At 37.5% G+C, this 16865-nt stretch overlaps 1 protein-coding gene across 1 annotated transcript in view; it reads left to right on the forward strand.

The window, feature by feature from the left end:
• Positions 1-12752, forward strand: part of LOC101707070 (uncharacterized) — a 123437-nt gene extending 110685 nt beyond the window's left edge. Inside the window, 4 exon segments of the mRNA XM_087180891.1 lie at positions 238-395; positions 2806-2848; positions 4714-4900; positions 12576-12752. Of these exon segments, the coding sequence (XP_087037017.1) occupies positions 238-395; positions 2806-2848; positions 4714-4900; positions 12576-12715 (528 nt within the window). The 3' untranslated portion in view covers positions 12716-12752.
• Positions 12753-16865: the final 4113 nt, after the last annotated feature.

The raw sequence follows: 16865 nt of genomic DNA on the forward strand, positions 1-16865 counted from the left end.
ATAAATGAAACATATAATAATAGAGGCTATTCAAAAGTGATGTGGAAAAATATCACAGGTGGAAAATTTGTAGTTCCATGGAATATGTAAAGGAGAATCTAATCTACAAAACCTTCTTGGTTTTATTGTCACATTGGAACCAAAAAAAAATCATTTAAATCCTTTTTCTTCTCTTATTTTCTCCTTTATCTGCTTAGTTACAGAACCAGTACTGAATAGCTTCCTTATCAATTGCAGGATGAAGGAAAATTACCACCTCTAGAAGCAATAAAATTAGAAGGTGCCGAAGTTTCTGTCGATAGGAGCTTGGGAAAACCATTTGTGTTTAACTGTATCCCTCAGTCTGGAAATAGAATTTTTTGCCTATGTGCAACCTCAAACCAAGAAATGAAAAGGTAATTCATTAATCTTTTACTTTACCAGTTTCACTTTGATAATTCATTAATCTTTTACCTCACCAGTTTTATTTTGAGTGGGCAAATACTTCTTTAGCAGCAGCCTTACAGATTCTTGGGATTAGAAGCAGAAAAGAGAATGACAAATTTGTGGCATGAGTCAATAAATTGTTTTTTTCTTAGGTACAAGAGGTTTAGTTCTTCATTATTCCTTCAGTGTTTTTCTAAATGAATTTCAAAAAATATATATAAGCATATTCTGCTAACTCAAATGCTTTATTTCCATATTTTCCAAAAATGCTTAACACTGCCATAGTATACATCTAGCATCCTCTTGCCAGATTTATATATTTTGGGCTAATTTGACAGGTAGTCTATAGTATAAAATATTGTAGCAAGGTTTCAACTTAATACACTATAGTGAGGGGGTGAGGCAGAAAGAAAGGAAGAAGGAAGGGAGGGAAGGAGGGAAGGTAGAAAGAAAGAAAGAGAGAGAAGGAAGGAAGGAAGGAAGGAGAGAAAGAAAGAAAGAAAGAAAGAAAGAAAGAAAGAAAGAAAGAAAGAAAGAAAGAAAGAAAGGAAAGAGAGAGAAAGGAAGGAAGGAAGGAAGGAAGAAAGAAAAGAAAGAAAGAAAGAAAGAAAGAAAGAAAGAAAGAAAGAAAGAAAGAAAGAAAGAAAGAAAGAAAGAGAACTTCAAGGGGAAATGAATGCAGTTGACATTCTGCGAGCATACAACCCAACTGAAGGGGAAGAAATATGCATGCATTCTAAGACAGTGGGCTATGAACTTTGACCACAGCCACCACCATCATTACTCAATGTGTCTCCAAAGGGAATGGAAATCATTGGTCAATCCAGCGAGACAAGTGGAAACTAGAGAAAGTGCTACAAATTTGGAATGAGTGGAGTGATGGAGTTGGGGAGGTCAATGACAGAAAGGTAATTGTTCAACAATGTATAGTGGCCATAGCATATCGCTTTCAAAGAATTTTGACCCAGCTCCAATATTAAAAGAAATAACAGGGGTGAAACCTTTGAGGTAAACAATACACTCTTCTTCATGTAGATTACATATTCCAATGCATATTGCTTTAAAGGACAAGCGAGGAAATATGACAGCAACTTGATAGTATTTCAATGCATGCACAAAACATTTTTGTGTAATTGAAATATGCCTAAGATAGTGTTTTAAAGTTTTCATGGATTATTAGTATGATGAAGAGTCAGTCCTTACCTTAAAAAAAAACTTGAAGAAGATAGATAATTTATTTCAGTATTTTAAATGCAAAATAAAAGTTGAGAAGTATTATAGGAGAAGAAACAGTGGCACGGGAATTGAGAATAAGGAGAGAGGGGGTTTGGATGTGAGGATAAAGGAGTTATTCCTGAAAGATATGGCATGGGATTGGATAAGCACACAAAAGAAGAAATGGAACATAAGTGGGCAGAGGGAATAAATCAGGCTTTGGGGAGAACAGCAAACAATATGATTTGACTGGGAATTAGGGAATTTAAAAGAAAATTGAAAAAGATTGGCAAGTGAGAATGGGGTGGATAAGCTGGAGCCTGGCTGAGATAAGATAAGGAAAACTGAGTGTTTAAGAAGGGACAGTAATGGTATACTAAAAGTAGCCACTGTGATTGGGGAAGGTCTCTGGACAGAGGCCATTGATCCCTACTTCCGTATGTTAAAGCCAGTGCCTTAGAGTTCTTATACCAATTGCGATCAGCCCTGGTGATGTTAATAAATTCTATACCTTGGTAAAATGAAGTAATTAAATTACACTAAAGGAGAGGTATAAGAATTTTTTTAACTTGTCAGTTTTATTTTTTTACTGATGAGTACATGTGTGTAGTAAGTAATGTTTGCATTACTTGTTGGTACATGGATATAACATCCCAATTCCTTATCCCTTCCCTCTCTCATCCCTCCATCCCTCGATCTCCTTCTCTTTGAGAAAGATCTATCTTCCTATATCGTCTTTTATTTTGCTCTTTATTTTTACTCTGAGTTTCTCATGTAAGAGGAACAATGTGCTATGTAAGCTTTTGTGTCTGATATATTTCATGTAATATGGTATCAAGGTGCATCCATTTTCCTACAAATGACTCCAGTTTTTCTTTATGGGAGAATAGTACTGCATGGTGAGTAAATACCACATTTTCTTCATCCATTCATCTGCTGCCCACATGTCCATCGGGAATTTTTTTTTAAATATGGCAGGTGTGGGTAAGGTTTTACCACATAGTAACACTAATTTTACAAGAATGTGTTGTTCTTCACTTGAGAACTTAGAGCAATTAAATACATCTGAGCTTCCAGACTGTTCTGTCTAAACCATGGATTCAGGAAGAACAAACCACTCTTAGTGTCACTTATCCAGTCACCTTTCATCTTCCTGTCTTTCAGGTGGCTTGAAGCAATGGACAAAGCAGCCCATCCCATCCACCAGGTAAGGTTACCTGGACATTTATCTCTGCCTTCATTCCGGCTTTTCTTTTTAGAGGGTGGAAGCACCAAGTGAGGTGTCCTGCAGTCCACCCTGGGCTTCTTAGATCTATTTCAAAAGCTGGCGAAAGAGATTTCAAGTCAGCAGGATTTTCTGCTTATATCCTCCAGGGCAGCTTACATTCCTGCTGCTGTTTTTATTTGGGGGGATTTGTATGACATCTCTTCCAGTGAGACTCAATGAGGAGTTGCAAAGTGGGGTGGAATTTCTGTTTTGCACAGAGCAGTCCAGTAGTCTTTCATGAGAACAAAACAATGCTGCTGCTTTCTTTCCGCTTGCAAAATATAAGATCTCAGGGACATCTTGGGATGATGCTGTTGGCTAGCACTTAGAGAATGAGTCACTAGATTCAGATTTACAGTGCTTTATGTTCAGATCCTTATACTGTAGACATATCAGGACAACTTTCACAATCCCTTTCTGTCCCTCATTACCAACTTCAGACCAATATAATTTTTTGTTTAGAATTCACCTACAAATTAACGGATAATTTTATAATATTAACAGGTGAGTCCTCATTTCTGTCCCTAAGCCACTTGATAGTTCTCTTCCTGAGCTCGTGCCACAACCTGTTGAAGAGAAAATTGTTTTCATACCCAATTGTTTCATTTTTTTTTTTTTGCTATGGATGTGACTTCTAATGAGGTTACAGATTTTCTTTAAATATGCTTATTTCCTCACATAATGGCACACAAGCAAAAAGAAAAAAAAGGCTTTCACTATCAATTATCTTCTCTACATAATTTGGCTCTTATACATTTGAAAAAAATTCAGATTATGTGAATATGAATGTACCTTGCCTTGTAACTGCCCTTTCAGAACAATCACGAGCGTCATCATATGACAAACAGCAAGACACGTGTTTCATTTTATCTGCAACACAACGCTCAGCACTCATCCACCTCTCCAGTGCATCATGCTAATGAGCCTGGATATTTTTAAAAGGTATCTATTCTGCTAATGCACTCAGAGTGTCTGCAGCAGAGTGAAAAAATGAACACCCAAACCCCCAATAGGCTCCCGCCTCACAGCAAAGAATACTGCCAGCTCTGCATTCTGAAATCTTTTCTACTCCTTGTTAAGACTAAAGGGCAAAAATAAAACCAAACAAAGAAGAGAAAATGGCAAGCACAAGCAGGGTGTTCTGATAAAGAGATGAAGCAGCGTCTCCAGTCTCAGGTCAGAGTTCTCAGAGCCTTCTCCCGGGCCTGTGGACAGAGGGCTGCCCCCCAGGGTACAGGGTCCTCATTTATCATCAGCCTTCCACATCACGGACCATGAGAACCTAAGGGTCTGAGCTGGCCCCAGGCATTTAACTTGTTCATCTGCACAGATGGGAGTTCCACAGAAAGAGAAGCAGGAGCTGGGGGCTGCTGTTATTCACGGCGGACTTACCACGAACAGGCCTAGGAGGACAATCCTCCAGTGAGTGAGATGGCAGAGCAGGCCCTGCACTCATAGACAGGGAGGTTAAAAGTAGTCTTTGCTGAGGTGTCTGTTTCCATTTCACTTTTCTATAAGGACGCCTCTGCTCTTTCGCCTACAGTCTTTTGATTTCCTCCAAATGTAACAGAAGTCCAAGAGAAGGGATACCTATGGGCTTGGAAAGGGAGAAAAGTTCTCTATAGACAATGGGTAAATTACGGTTTTGGAGCTTGTTGCTCAAGTATGCAGACTGTCTTAGCAACAGGACATTCAGGGCAGTAACCTCCTGAAAGTCAAGCTGACTGGGTGCTGCTGGCACTAGAAGTCAAGGGCTCTTGGTGCTGGGTGACCACTCAGAGAATTCCTTTGTGCTTCCCCCCCAGAACCACGTCTGGGAAGACGTGACTCTGCACAACAGCAGCCTCCCACCCCTGGCTATCAAAAACCCCAAGTGCCTGGGTCTCCTGCACCAGCTGGATAGAGGCCCAGATGTGTGGGTCCAGCACTATTGTGTTCTGAAGGATGGCTGCTTGTATTTCTATTTTAGCATTCGCTCCACCCAGGCTTCAGGTAAGGAATTACTATTTGAAATAATTGCAGTTTCTATAATAGCTTTATTGAGCTTTTACTGGGCCCTGTGCTATATGTTTTATCTAAATTAGTTCATCCAAAGAAGAGATACTATCACTGTTTCCATTCTACAGATTAGAAACCTGGCTGTAAAGTCTACATAATTTGACAAATCGTGAGTAATAAAGTTAAGCAATGGAGCCGAGATCTGAAGGCGACCAGGCAAATTCTAAAACTTATAACCTTGACCCCTCACTTCTGCAGCCTAGGAAAGTAAATATAAATTCCTCCACTCTTTCACTTATTGGTGGCATCCAGGGTCAATGACAATCTTTTTCTTAGATAGGGACTTTACCCCTAGGATCTCCAGTTTGGATAAAAAGGACACCGACTACTTTCTGTGAGGAAGTGGTTTACTTTCCTAAAAATCAGTTTCCTCTTTTATAAAGTGATAATAACTGCTATTTCACAAGACTATTGTGAAGTCCAATGAATCATTGCTGCTAAAAAGGCTGTGCACATAATGCTTTCTGTATAAACAGCTCTCATTACATAGGATGTTCATTTATCATGTATTTTGTTATATACACATTATATACTTAGTAAAATTATATACTCTAGTTAAAAGCTATATATAAAATGATTATGCAAATAATTTAACATAATAATAATTATACATAATTTCCCACAAAATAGATTTTAGCTTTCTTGTAATTTCCACAAAATAAAATGGCTATTGAGTTTTGTCATACGAATAATAGTTAAATAATGAGCAGTAGTAAGCATCCTGAAATCTGAGTCATTTGATTTCCATTTTTTGGCATTAATGTTTATGTTTAATTAAGCTAATTAGTCATGCCAAGGGAAAAGGGTGTCCATTTTGACTTTTTTGGAAGTTTCCCAGAAATACAAAGTTAGCATCACTTCATGGCCCGTTTTTCATCAATCAGGATAAATAAACAATGCAGTGACTCTTCTCTACCTGGTCACACTCCCAATTTTAAACATTCTCCACATTGTCACACAGCTGTGAAGAGACAGATAGCAACTCTAAGCATTTACAGAACAGGCTGTTTCTATGCTACCCATAGCCATGGTTTTAAGCAGCTGATATCAAGATAAGAATTAAGGTAAACAAAACAATTAAACTTCCAAAGCAGTCACTGACTGGGACATTTGTTATAAAATATCATTACAAAAGACTGAAGCCTTTCAATTGGCAAATCAGTTAAAGCAATTTTCAAGAGAATGTTTCCATAAATAGAAAGGAAATGCTTTAAGATAGAAGGGACATATTACCCCAAACCCTAAAATGTTCATAAAGTACTTCCAAACCTCTGGAACTCAGAGACTCTTTCCAATTCTGAGAGTTTAAAAATAGTAAATGACAACCACCAGGTGGCTTCCCTGATTCCAAAAGGTCAGAGCAGACTGTAATAGGGTAGGGAAGTCCTAGTTAGACAGCTGCGAGTTACTGCTATTAAATAGCCTGAAAATAATAACAGCAAAAGCAGCAATTATCATTCTGTGAGTGCAGCTTTTGTACCAGTCTCTCTGTTAAGTGTTTTTACCTACCATTTTGTTTCATTTCTAAAAGAGCCTTAAAAAATAAGTTATTATTTCACCGACAGGTTTGGAAACTGGTGCTTCGCAAGGTTAAATAATTGGCCCAACTTCCTCTGGATAGTAAATGGTGAAGACAGAATTTAAACCCAGGTAGCTTAAGTTATACCAACAAAAAGAAGACATCCATCCATACATAGGGAAACCTGGAAGGCTTGTTTATTTTGGGCTCTTATCACTGCACACCTCTATGAAGAAGCTTTCATGCTTGCCTGCTGAGCACTGTAGGACTTTACCTTTCCTACAACTACTTTATCTGGCTTTCTCTTTCCCCTCTTGCCTTAATGCACCTTATACTCCACCGAAGAACATCATAGTCTATTTCCTTAGCAATCTTGCTTCCTGGACCTGCTTCTGATTCGGTACCTTTGCTTGTGCTACCTCCTTTCCCTGAATTCTTCTGTACCTTGGGCACCCAGTACAAGCTGTCCTTGAAATTCCTTTTTAAATACCTTCCATTTCTGCTCTGAAGCAATCCTTGATGGTCCTAGATAAACAAACCTCACTCCTCTGCAGTTACCTATCTCCTGATACGTATGACTTTCTACCCAGTATTTTATCTCTTGATGGCCATCTTATCTTTTCAAGGGAAACATATGTTCCAGAAATGACTATATGTTTATCAATCAATAAAGAAATTAAGAAATGGCTACTTGATGACCTCAATTGGCCATTATTTCCAAGAATTATGAGTCTTTTCACTCATATAGCAGAGAAAGATTTAAGGATTCCACAGCTAATTCAAAGGCAAAAATAGCACTCAGCCTACCATATAGCCTTTCTATATCTATTCACATTCTGCTATATCACATTCTGCCTAGCTTTAAGGAATTATCTAATTTCCATCTCTTTTTAAATTTCTCTCTTCAAAATAAGCCCTTTCATTCTTTTCCAGCTTTGCTTCCTAAATATTCCTGTCTCCACAAATCCTCAATTTATAGGCCCAATTATCTCAAATATGGATTAAAACAATATTTTCTTTATTGAAATGCCAACAGGAAATTTATACTTAGCCCATGTTCTAAAGTAGAAACCTGTGAGTTTTGTTGTTGTTGTCACTGTTTTTACATGATTCTACTGTTCTCTGAATAAAAAATACAATGTGTCTACCACTCCCACTCTGGTTCTTGCTTCACAGGAAAGACCCCCTGGGGGTCATTACCTGCTAAGTTTCCTTCGGGGTTGAAGTGGCTGTGCACCAGCTCTTCCTAAGTACTTCAGATTTGAATTTTAAATCGAGATTTACATTTCCTTTCTAAGAGTCCAGCTGAAGCTTCTTGTACATCATACCTTGAATCATAAACTGAGGCTCATAGCTGGTGATGCAGCATAATGAGACTCCAGGCAGAATGGAGGCAGGGCCAAATCTCCTGCAGGAAATTCTCAAATAGAATATGCCCTTCCCACTCTCCACGAACAATCACTGCCCTGGAGACCCACGTTTTTTCAGGGGACGAGAAATATACTTCTTAGGTGTATTATTACAGAGGGAAAGTTAGCACTGAGAACTTTCTCCATTTCAAGGACTATGATAAACACTTAATATCCCTTAAATTTCCATAACATCCATTGTTATTTTCCCATCATAGGTGAGAAACTTAGATAACACTTAATTCACATGCTAATAGTTACTCAGCAATTAAGGGATTAAAAGCAAAATGGGAACAAATTCTGTTTGAATCCTGTGCCCAAACTCTGAGCCACAATGCTATATGTAGTACATACCTTCTGGCAGAAATTTCTCTTCTTAAGGTAGCACTAGGTCAGAAATGTGTGTCTGTTCTTTGCACACTGGATATCAGCCAACCAAATTAGCCAAGGGTCCACCAGTCAAGTATTTATCATAGGAACCATAGGAATTGTGGGAACAGCAGTGGCATTTCTTGAGAATGGCTGAACCCATGCTAAACTATGAATACTATAAGCACTGCAATGCTCATTTTCACCTAATCAATTTATATGGGTGGAACATGAATCATTATGTGTCATAAAGACTATGCTAAATTCTAATATTCATTTTCAGTTCTTCTAAGTGATGCTGAGTAAAGGATCCTTACAGGTCTTATTTGTAATTCCTCCTTTACTTGTAGTGTACCAGCTCTACTTGGCCTTACACATCCCACACTGGTCTAATCCCTTGTTTTCTTGTCATAACCTCGAAGCAGGCCTTCATTTTTACACCAGTGCTTCTCAACTCTCAAGTTTGGTTCTATGAGCAAATCATGCAATCAGTGTAGTTGGTTGTGATGAATATTTTAAAAACAATTGAATAGAATTTAATTGAATAGAAAATATCACTCATACTTCGCAATACTTTCGGTCAATAATATGAAACCATGTGGATCTGCATTTATTACATGTTTAGATTACTATCAAAAGAGTTATGAAAATACTAACATACAGTCTCTGCATAGTGCTTGCATTAGTCCTTGTACCAGTCTGGTCAGCTTTAGGCCAGACTCAGAGGTGCACACCTGTAATTTCAGGACTCAGGAGCCTAAGACAGGAAAATCATTTGAACCCAACAGTTCTAGACCAATCTAGGCAACATAGTAAGACCCTGGCTCCAAAGGGGGGGAAAAGTCAATTTTATGCTCAGAATCTTAGAAACAAAGAATATAAAAAGGATTGCTTCCTTTCAAATATTTTTGTAATACGCCTGCCACTCATTGCTTTGTTCTTGAGAGCCTGGCTTCTGTGACCTGGTGTCTTGGCCATAGCATCTCAATTGTTTTGCTGTTTTATATATTGCTAATTTTATTTTTATTTTTACTCATTGGTTTATGTTTTCCATTAGTGATCTGGGAGGCCTCATGTGATATTTTCTATTTCTGAAGGTGCTTGTAGTTTTGTTGGCATGACTTGTTTCTTGTAATAATAATCTAAAAGCTAAAGGGATACTGAATGACAACAAAGCAGGTGAGGGAAAAGATAAAAGTAATATAGGAGAATACAGCAAGATGTGGGAAGCAAGACAGTGCTAGTTTCCTGTAAGAATCCTATTAGACATTATGAATTCCACATTTTACTTTCAGCTAGATAAATATCCTTTAAAGTATAATGTGGGAATAGGAGTGATAGCCTCATCAGTTCCCTGAAGGCTTTCCTCACTGTCAAGGCAAGTGTTATCCTTGAAGAATATGCATCATTGGCTTGCATATGCCTGCTAATATTTAAAAGCCACTGTGTAAGTATTCCAGGAGCCCCATTAGTCAAATGCCTTTACCTGTGCCTGAAGGCCCTTGTCATTCACCATACACTTGATGACTTTTTTTCCCCTTTTATTGCTCTCCAGCAAAACTTAGCTGTAACAAATCGTGACTGTTGACTATTATTCATGAATAAATCACATCAAGGTTTCTGTGCACTTCTCAGAAATACATATTTTACATTATTGCAGCAAGTGGGACATGTAATGCTTGCACAGTTCTGCAACTAATATTGTGCTGGCTTGATCACTATCACTGCTAACCTCATAACAGAAACAGACTGACCTAGTGAAGTCACCTGCAGTGAAATAATGAGGTGATAACTGGATGTCTTTACTGCCAAACATGTATACCCCACAAATGATTGGGAAAACAGTCAGAAAACTTTCCTTTTTGTGGCAGATTTTTTTGGACTAAACCTATCTATTATCAAAAAGGATACAGACAGGGAAGGGTATTCATATCTTAGCTAAAAAGTAAAAAATCTCACAATGAAGTCTTACAACCAATGAAGTAATCAATGCAGTAACATATAAATGCTGTGTAGCATTGTTTGGAGGAGAAAATTTAGGTTAAAAAATACCCTATGATACTTCTTTAGGTATTCTGATGTTCTAAAACATCTAGCATATTGGCCATTCTACTTTAGGTACACAGCTGAAGAACTGAAAATACACATGTGGACAAAAAACTTGTACATAAATGTTCATAGCAATATTACTCATAATAGCCAAACAATTAGAGAAAATTTAAATGTCCATCAACTAATGAAAGGATAAATAAAATGTAGTGTTACATCCATACAGGGGAAAATAATTCCTCTATAAAAGGAAATGAAGTATTGATGTATGGTATAACAGAGGTAAACCTTGAAAACTCTATGCTTAGTATAGAAGCCACTCACAAAATACCAGGTACTGTATAATTTTATTTGTATGGAAAGTTTCAGAAAAAAATCTATAAAATACAAAGAAGAGTAGGATTGCCCTAGGACTGGCTTGGCACATCATACAGGTAGTGACTACTAAAAGATACGAGATTTCTTTTTGAAGTGATGAAACTGCTCTAAAATGAGCTTATGGTGATGATGACACAATATTTTAAATGGGTGAGTTTTATGATGTGTAAATTATATTTCAACAAAGCCATCTTAAATCTCTCTATATGTACGTATATAAATATAATTATATGAAAGAAATCACCCTTTGATTTTGGTGAGCACCATATACTGAAGCCTACCAAAGGCAAAAACATATCAATTTCTAAAACAAATGTTTTCATAGAAGATAGTTTTTAAATGGACTCTTCTTAAATGAAAATAAAAAGAAATTTGATGTTGCATCAAACCTCGCATAAAATAAACAAGACTTTTTCCTCATCTTTAAAATCCCAAAGTCATTCATTCTGTTTAAAAAGAAACTTCTTGTCTACCAGAGATGGTGTATATTGGTGCTGTGTAAACCCAAGAGGAAAACAAAACTCAGCATCTTACTTTCCCCATTGCAGAAGCACAATGCCCGATACTCTGAAGAGGAACAGTTTATTTTTGCTCAGTTTGTAGAGGTTTCAGCCCACAGTCCACTGCTCCGGGGTAAGATGGGTGGCAGAGGGGCATCACAGAGGAAAAGTAGCTCATGGGTTGGTGGAAGCGGAGAGAGTGACCGGAGGAGCTGGACAGGAAGAGAAACCTTTCTGGACCACACTTTCAGTTACCGGCCTCTTCCGATCTGACCCTACCTCCTAACAGCAAGTCAGCTACAAGGCCCTATTGTCCAATCAACTCCCCAAAGTCCTACCAATAAGTACGTGAGACTCTTGAGGGACATCTAGATATAAACCATAACAGTCACATTCATAGGGGTCAGTTTTTCCCTTCACAAACCCTTAGTAACACATTGGCATTGAATAATTATTGAGTAGGGTGGCACAACTCCAAGTGGTGTTTTCATATTTTCTTTGTTAGTGTAGTGCACTACAGGGCTCCTGGGAGAAGTCAGGGTATGAAAACAGAGGGAGCTGGAGGAAGAAAGCTTTAAACATTTGTCTTCACCATCACCGAGACTGTGAGGAATCTCTGTAGGAGATTCAGGCTACCTCTGAGCAACAAGACATCATAAAACACAGACAAGGGTTTTGAGTTTTCAGAAATTTCTCCCAGACCTTCTATCTGTCTATAAGATCCCCCCCCCCCAAATAATGGAAACAAAATTCAGGCCAAGCAATATATATTATAACCACTAATGTTAAATCAAAGGAGCACTGGAAAGAAATTATCGTTTAAAATCAGTCCTTTATTCTCATTGCTAATTCAAGATGGCTCTTTCATATCACCCTATGGGTTCATATTTTAAATATGCTTTGCATATTCACAAAGAAAGAAAAATATATTGGTGGTAGAAACTGCTTCATTATTCTTTAGAAAGGATCTTTTAATGGTTCTGTTCCAGAAAAGGCTGTTTAATTTCCTTCTAATGTGATATCACATGTGTCATTCTTTGACACTGAAAATTTTATTTCAAAATATGTCTTCTGGTAAAGAAGCTAGTTCTGACACACAGTTACTCAAAACAAAGTGCTGCTGATGTTCTAAGAAGATTGCACAAATGGGAACTAGAAAATTCAAATTCTATTACCAGTCTTGCTACTAATTATTAGTTATTGTGTAACCTTATACTATATACTCTTTGGACATCTCTGTTTCTTCACCTGTAAAATAAGACACATGGACTAGGGGGGTTTCATCACCAAAAAAAAAAAACGTTTAACACCTCCAACATTTTTTCAGCTTCTTACTCTTCCCCTATTCTCACATGCCTTTTTTTTTTTTCTTTCATCTTTTGTAGGTGGCCTATATCTGCAAGGATATAAGGTGAGTGAACAGATCCATAGCTTCAAACAATCAGCAACTGAACTCGAACCTCCATCAGAAGAGTTCAAGACTTTCTATTTCTGTGCAGAAAACAGGACAGAAAACCAATGGTAAGCCAAGGTCTTCATATTTCATCTTCTTTATCACTCCTGACAAGGCCTTTTTAGAAACCCCTTGTTCTTTTTCTCCAAGGCTACATCTTCAGTTAAATTCCTCCCTTTCTTTGCAGTCTTCATGGTTAATATTCCTTAGGATATTTTTTCTTGCAATGCCTTCTCAGATGACTCTTCTAGAAGAATTTTTAAATGGAAAAGCAGTCCTTGATTCTTCCCAAGGCAGTGACTGCCCCAGGGTTCAATATAAAAAATTCATTAGCACCATAATCTGTAAAACATTATAATTCATGAATCCATCAATTTTTATTTCCCCTCTTTTCATGTTTATGTTGGCTGTTTTCTTTTATTATAAGCCACTGAGGGGCATAAAACTTATCTAATTTGTGATATATTGAGTATCCAAATTGGTATACACAAATGACAACTTAGTTCATAATGATTCTGAAATACAAGAGAAATGAAGTTAACAGTGACAAAACCGTGAGGCAGAGCAATGTTCTCTGGTATAAAGAGCATCCTTTTCTGCCCCTGCAGTCTCCCTAACCTGACTCCAATCTCCAAGACATCCAGTGCCTTCCATCTCCCATCTCCAACCTCCCCTGTCCCATGACCATCCTCCATTGATTCAGACCTGTTTATCCAAATGGTTGGAAAAAGGGAGATGATCTAACAAAGAAATTTCCGATACCTCAGTAAAGCAGATAACATGGTAAAAATTTCCAAAGACATTGCAAAAACTAGATACACTGTTTGAATCCAAAGAAATAAAACTTCAAAAGTGGAATTACAAGGATCTCCATCAAATGCCATTTGGGGAAGAGACTCTGGACCTCTTCATCCTTCTCCCATTGTGTGAACTTTACCCGTGTGGCTCACTTCAAAGAATATGCTAGAGCAGAGGACAGTGATTCCCTCCCCAACAGCTAGGTATTTTGCCAGGATCTTCTTCCTGGGAATGCACTGTACAATCTGTGTGGCAGGTACAGTTATCCTCTTAAAGGCGAGCTCAGCTAGCATATCAGAGAAAAAGCCAATAAGATAGAGTTAGCTACCATATGATAAAATTCACTGGCTTCTCCATGACAGGAAGCTAATAGCTGGATCTCACTGTTAAATTCAAAGAGTATGAAACAATATTGAGTCATCAGTCAGAAACAATATTGAGTCATTAGGGGAATATTTCCAAGCAGAGCAGCTGACTGTTATGGAGTGCATGGAACTCTGGATCCACAAGATACTCCATGTATCTCTGAAGTTAGGCTTACAAAGTAATACAAGCTACATCCTCCTCTCAGAGAATCACACAGCACATTAGCCAATTAGTGTTTCTGAGACACACTGCTGGAAACATTCCTGGTTAATTCATTTTGGTCATAGTTGGTTTTATTTTTTAAGTAACATCTGCCCTCAAAATAACTGTTATAGGAATATGTTTTATTTAAAAAATTGATCAAGAAAATGAAAAGAAGGAAAAGGAAACAACTGGAGAGTTTGTAATTGTTTGCTTGAATTTAACAAATAAATATTTTGTTTGTATCGCAACATTTAATTACTGGAAGTTTGATCAACTAAACTTTAAAGCTAAATAGAAACAATAAAGTACTAATAACAATTTTTAAAACATTTCAAGAGTAGCTCCATTAATAACTACTAGCAAATATCATACTCTATTCTGATTGTATTATTTTTCAAATTTATTTTTATTCCTATCATTGCATATTCCACATTTGGTATTTTGCTTTCTTAATCCCAAATCTGAAGATTATGGTTAATCTTATTAATTTCAAACTCAATAACCAAGAAAAATAATTAGAAAATATATTTTAAATGTTGTAACATTTTACCTCCCCAGAGTCCAACAATTTGTTTAATGACTTATTCTACACTATTTTTTATCTACGTTATCAAATACCTCTAGCCCTCAGCTGAGAACTTCAACACATCAATTCCAGCATTAGTCCTGTTTACATTTCTACAATTTCAAGGAAAGATTTCATGTTAATTGAAATTCTATTCTTTTGCCAGAGAGTCTTAAATGTGAAAAAAAAAACACCCCAAAATCCATGCCATCTTGGAAAGACCTCATGCTAATTTAAATTATATTCTTTCCTAGAGAACCTTAAATGTGAAAATAATATCAAAATTCATGCCATTTTTCCTACACTCTTTACCTCCCCTTTCCCAAAAAAGAATGTAAAGTCCTCAAGAAATTACTATACTTGCATTTTGTTGTTCACCATAACTCAGATAAAGGATGCTTATGAGGGTGTGAGATGTTCATCTACTAAGAGAAGCTTCCTAAACAAACTCATGCCAAAACAGGCATGCTGTAATACTCTGACCAACTTAATACTATAATTAAAAAATATTCAATTAACAATAACAGGCAGCCCTCCATTCTGAAAACAGTCCCCTTTGTTCTCCCAGTATCTGCCACAGTAATAATGAGCTCTTTCAGCAGCAGCATCAGTAATGCTCATGTCAGAAACCTGGGGCTCCCACATCTGCCTCCCAGAAGTGCTCCCTGCCCTCCTGGAGCCCCACCATGGAATGCACAGACTGCTGTTACCGGGCAGCCAGCGAGTGACCACAGCCACTGTAATACTGGCACAGAACTTTCCCAATAACCCAGTAAACTACGATTACAATTTTCTCTGAATCAAGCATTCACATAAATTGCTTGGAAACAAATGGTATCGACATTCAAAGTTCAGAAACATAGCCAAATCCTACTGTTCTTATCCCTGGAAAATTCTACCAGCCTGAACAATTTTGGATATTATGAACATATTTTGGGGGTGAGAATTTTTATGTGGAGAATGTTTTTAGTTTTCATATGATTCTCAGAGATCTATGACCTCTCCATCAAAGAGAAAAAAATTAATTCTAAGATTAAGAACATTTCCCAAGATCCACTAGACTTCCATCTCTAATAGATACAGTAAAGAGGAAAAAGTGCAAGACCAGCCTTCTGCACATGTCTGACTGTGCATTTTAGGGTTAGTCTTGAGGCAAATCAGGGAGCGTTCACCACAAGCTTACTGCTCAGTTAGTCCATAGTTGTTCACAGAGCACCTGCCGTGAGCCATGCTTACTGGCTGCGACAGGTCCACTACTGTTAAGAAAAGGCAGAAAGAAATTGTTCAGATCATACACTCTGCAGCCAGCGAGTTCTAGTTCAAATTCCAGCTTTGCTAGTTACTGTCCATGACCTTAGATAGGTTTCTGGAACTCTCCTTGCTTTAGTTTTTATCTGGAAGGAGGATAATTCTATACTTGCCTTATGTTTATGAAAATACAATGCACAATGCATGAAAAGTTCTGGATCTATGTGTAGCATCAGTTAACTCAGTATGATCATTAGCACAGACTTATCATCTTATATACAGACCTCACATCTCCGTGGATAGCTTCAGGAAAAATTTATCTTGGCTCCTTCGTCTTCTGCAGCAGCAGAGGATGTGCAAGAGATTCCCCAGAGATTCTATCTGGAGAGGATCTAACAGAACAGGATAAGTGTGGATTATGATTTTCTGGGTCAGATGCCTCCAAATATTGCCTAGGTCAAAACCCAAAAATTGGCTTCCAGTTGCCAGAACTCTACTGGTCTGTCCCTTTGATAAATTTGGCATGGTTTTCATCAGTATTCCTGGAAACCCTAAACTAAATATAAAATGTTCTCATAAGGTTCCTGCAGGGTCTACAGGTGCTTATCTAACACGGATTATTGTTCTGCTGCTATTCTTCTGCACTATTCTTTTCTTGACTTCCCTGCAGAATTGTATTCAGTGGAGATAAATTAACAAGTACCTAAAGCAATAATCTGTTCCCTTAGAAAGAGAACACTAAAAGCAATCGGTCTATTTCCTTATTTGTCTCACCTATAGAGTCAGAAAATTTTCCAATGATCTCTTGCTTTCAAATCTCTCAGTCTTCTATCTAGGCTTGGAACAATACTTCTTTTCCCACCTTTTGGGAAAAAAATACCTTCTCCATAGAGGTTTGGCCAAGTAGTGGAACGGCGTTTTTCATCCAAGTCTGCCCAGTAACCATGGATGTGAAAGATAATGAAACTATACAACAATCGTTTAGAAAGTAAGTGCTCGATTATAATAATAAATTCACATCATATTATGCTTACCATATGT

The sequence above is a fragment of the Heterocephalus glaber genome, unplaced genomic scaffold, assembly GCF_053883595.1.
Source record: "Heterocephalus glaber isolate CG9 unplaced genomic scaffold, H.glaber_assembly_v1.0 deba00001465, whole genome shotgun sequence".
In the NCBI taxonomy this organism is placed as follows: Eukaryota; Metazoa; Chordata; class Mammalia; order Rodentia; family Bathyergidae; genus Heterocephalus; species Heterocephalus glaber.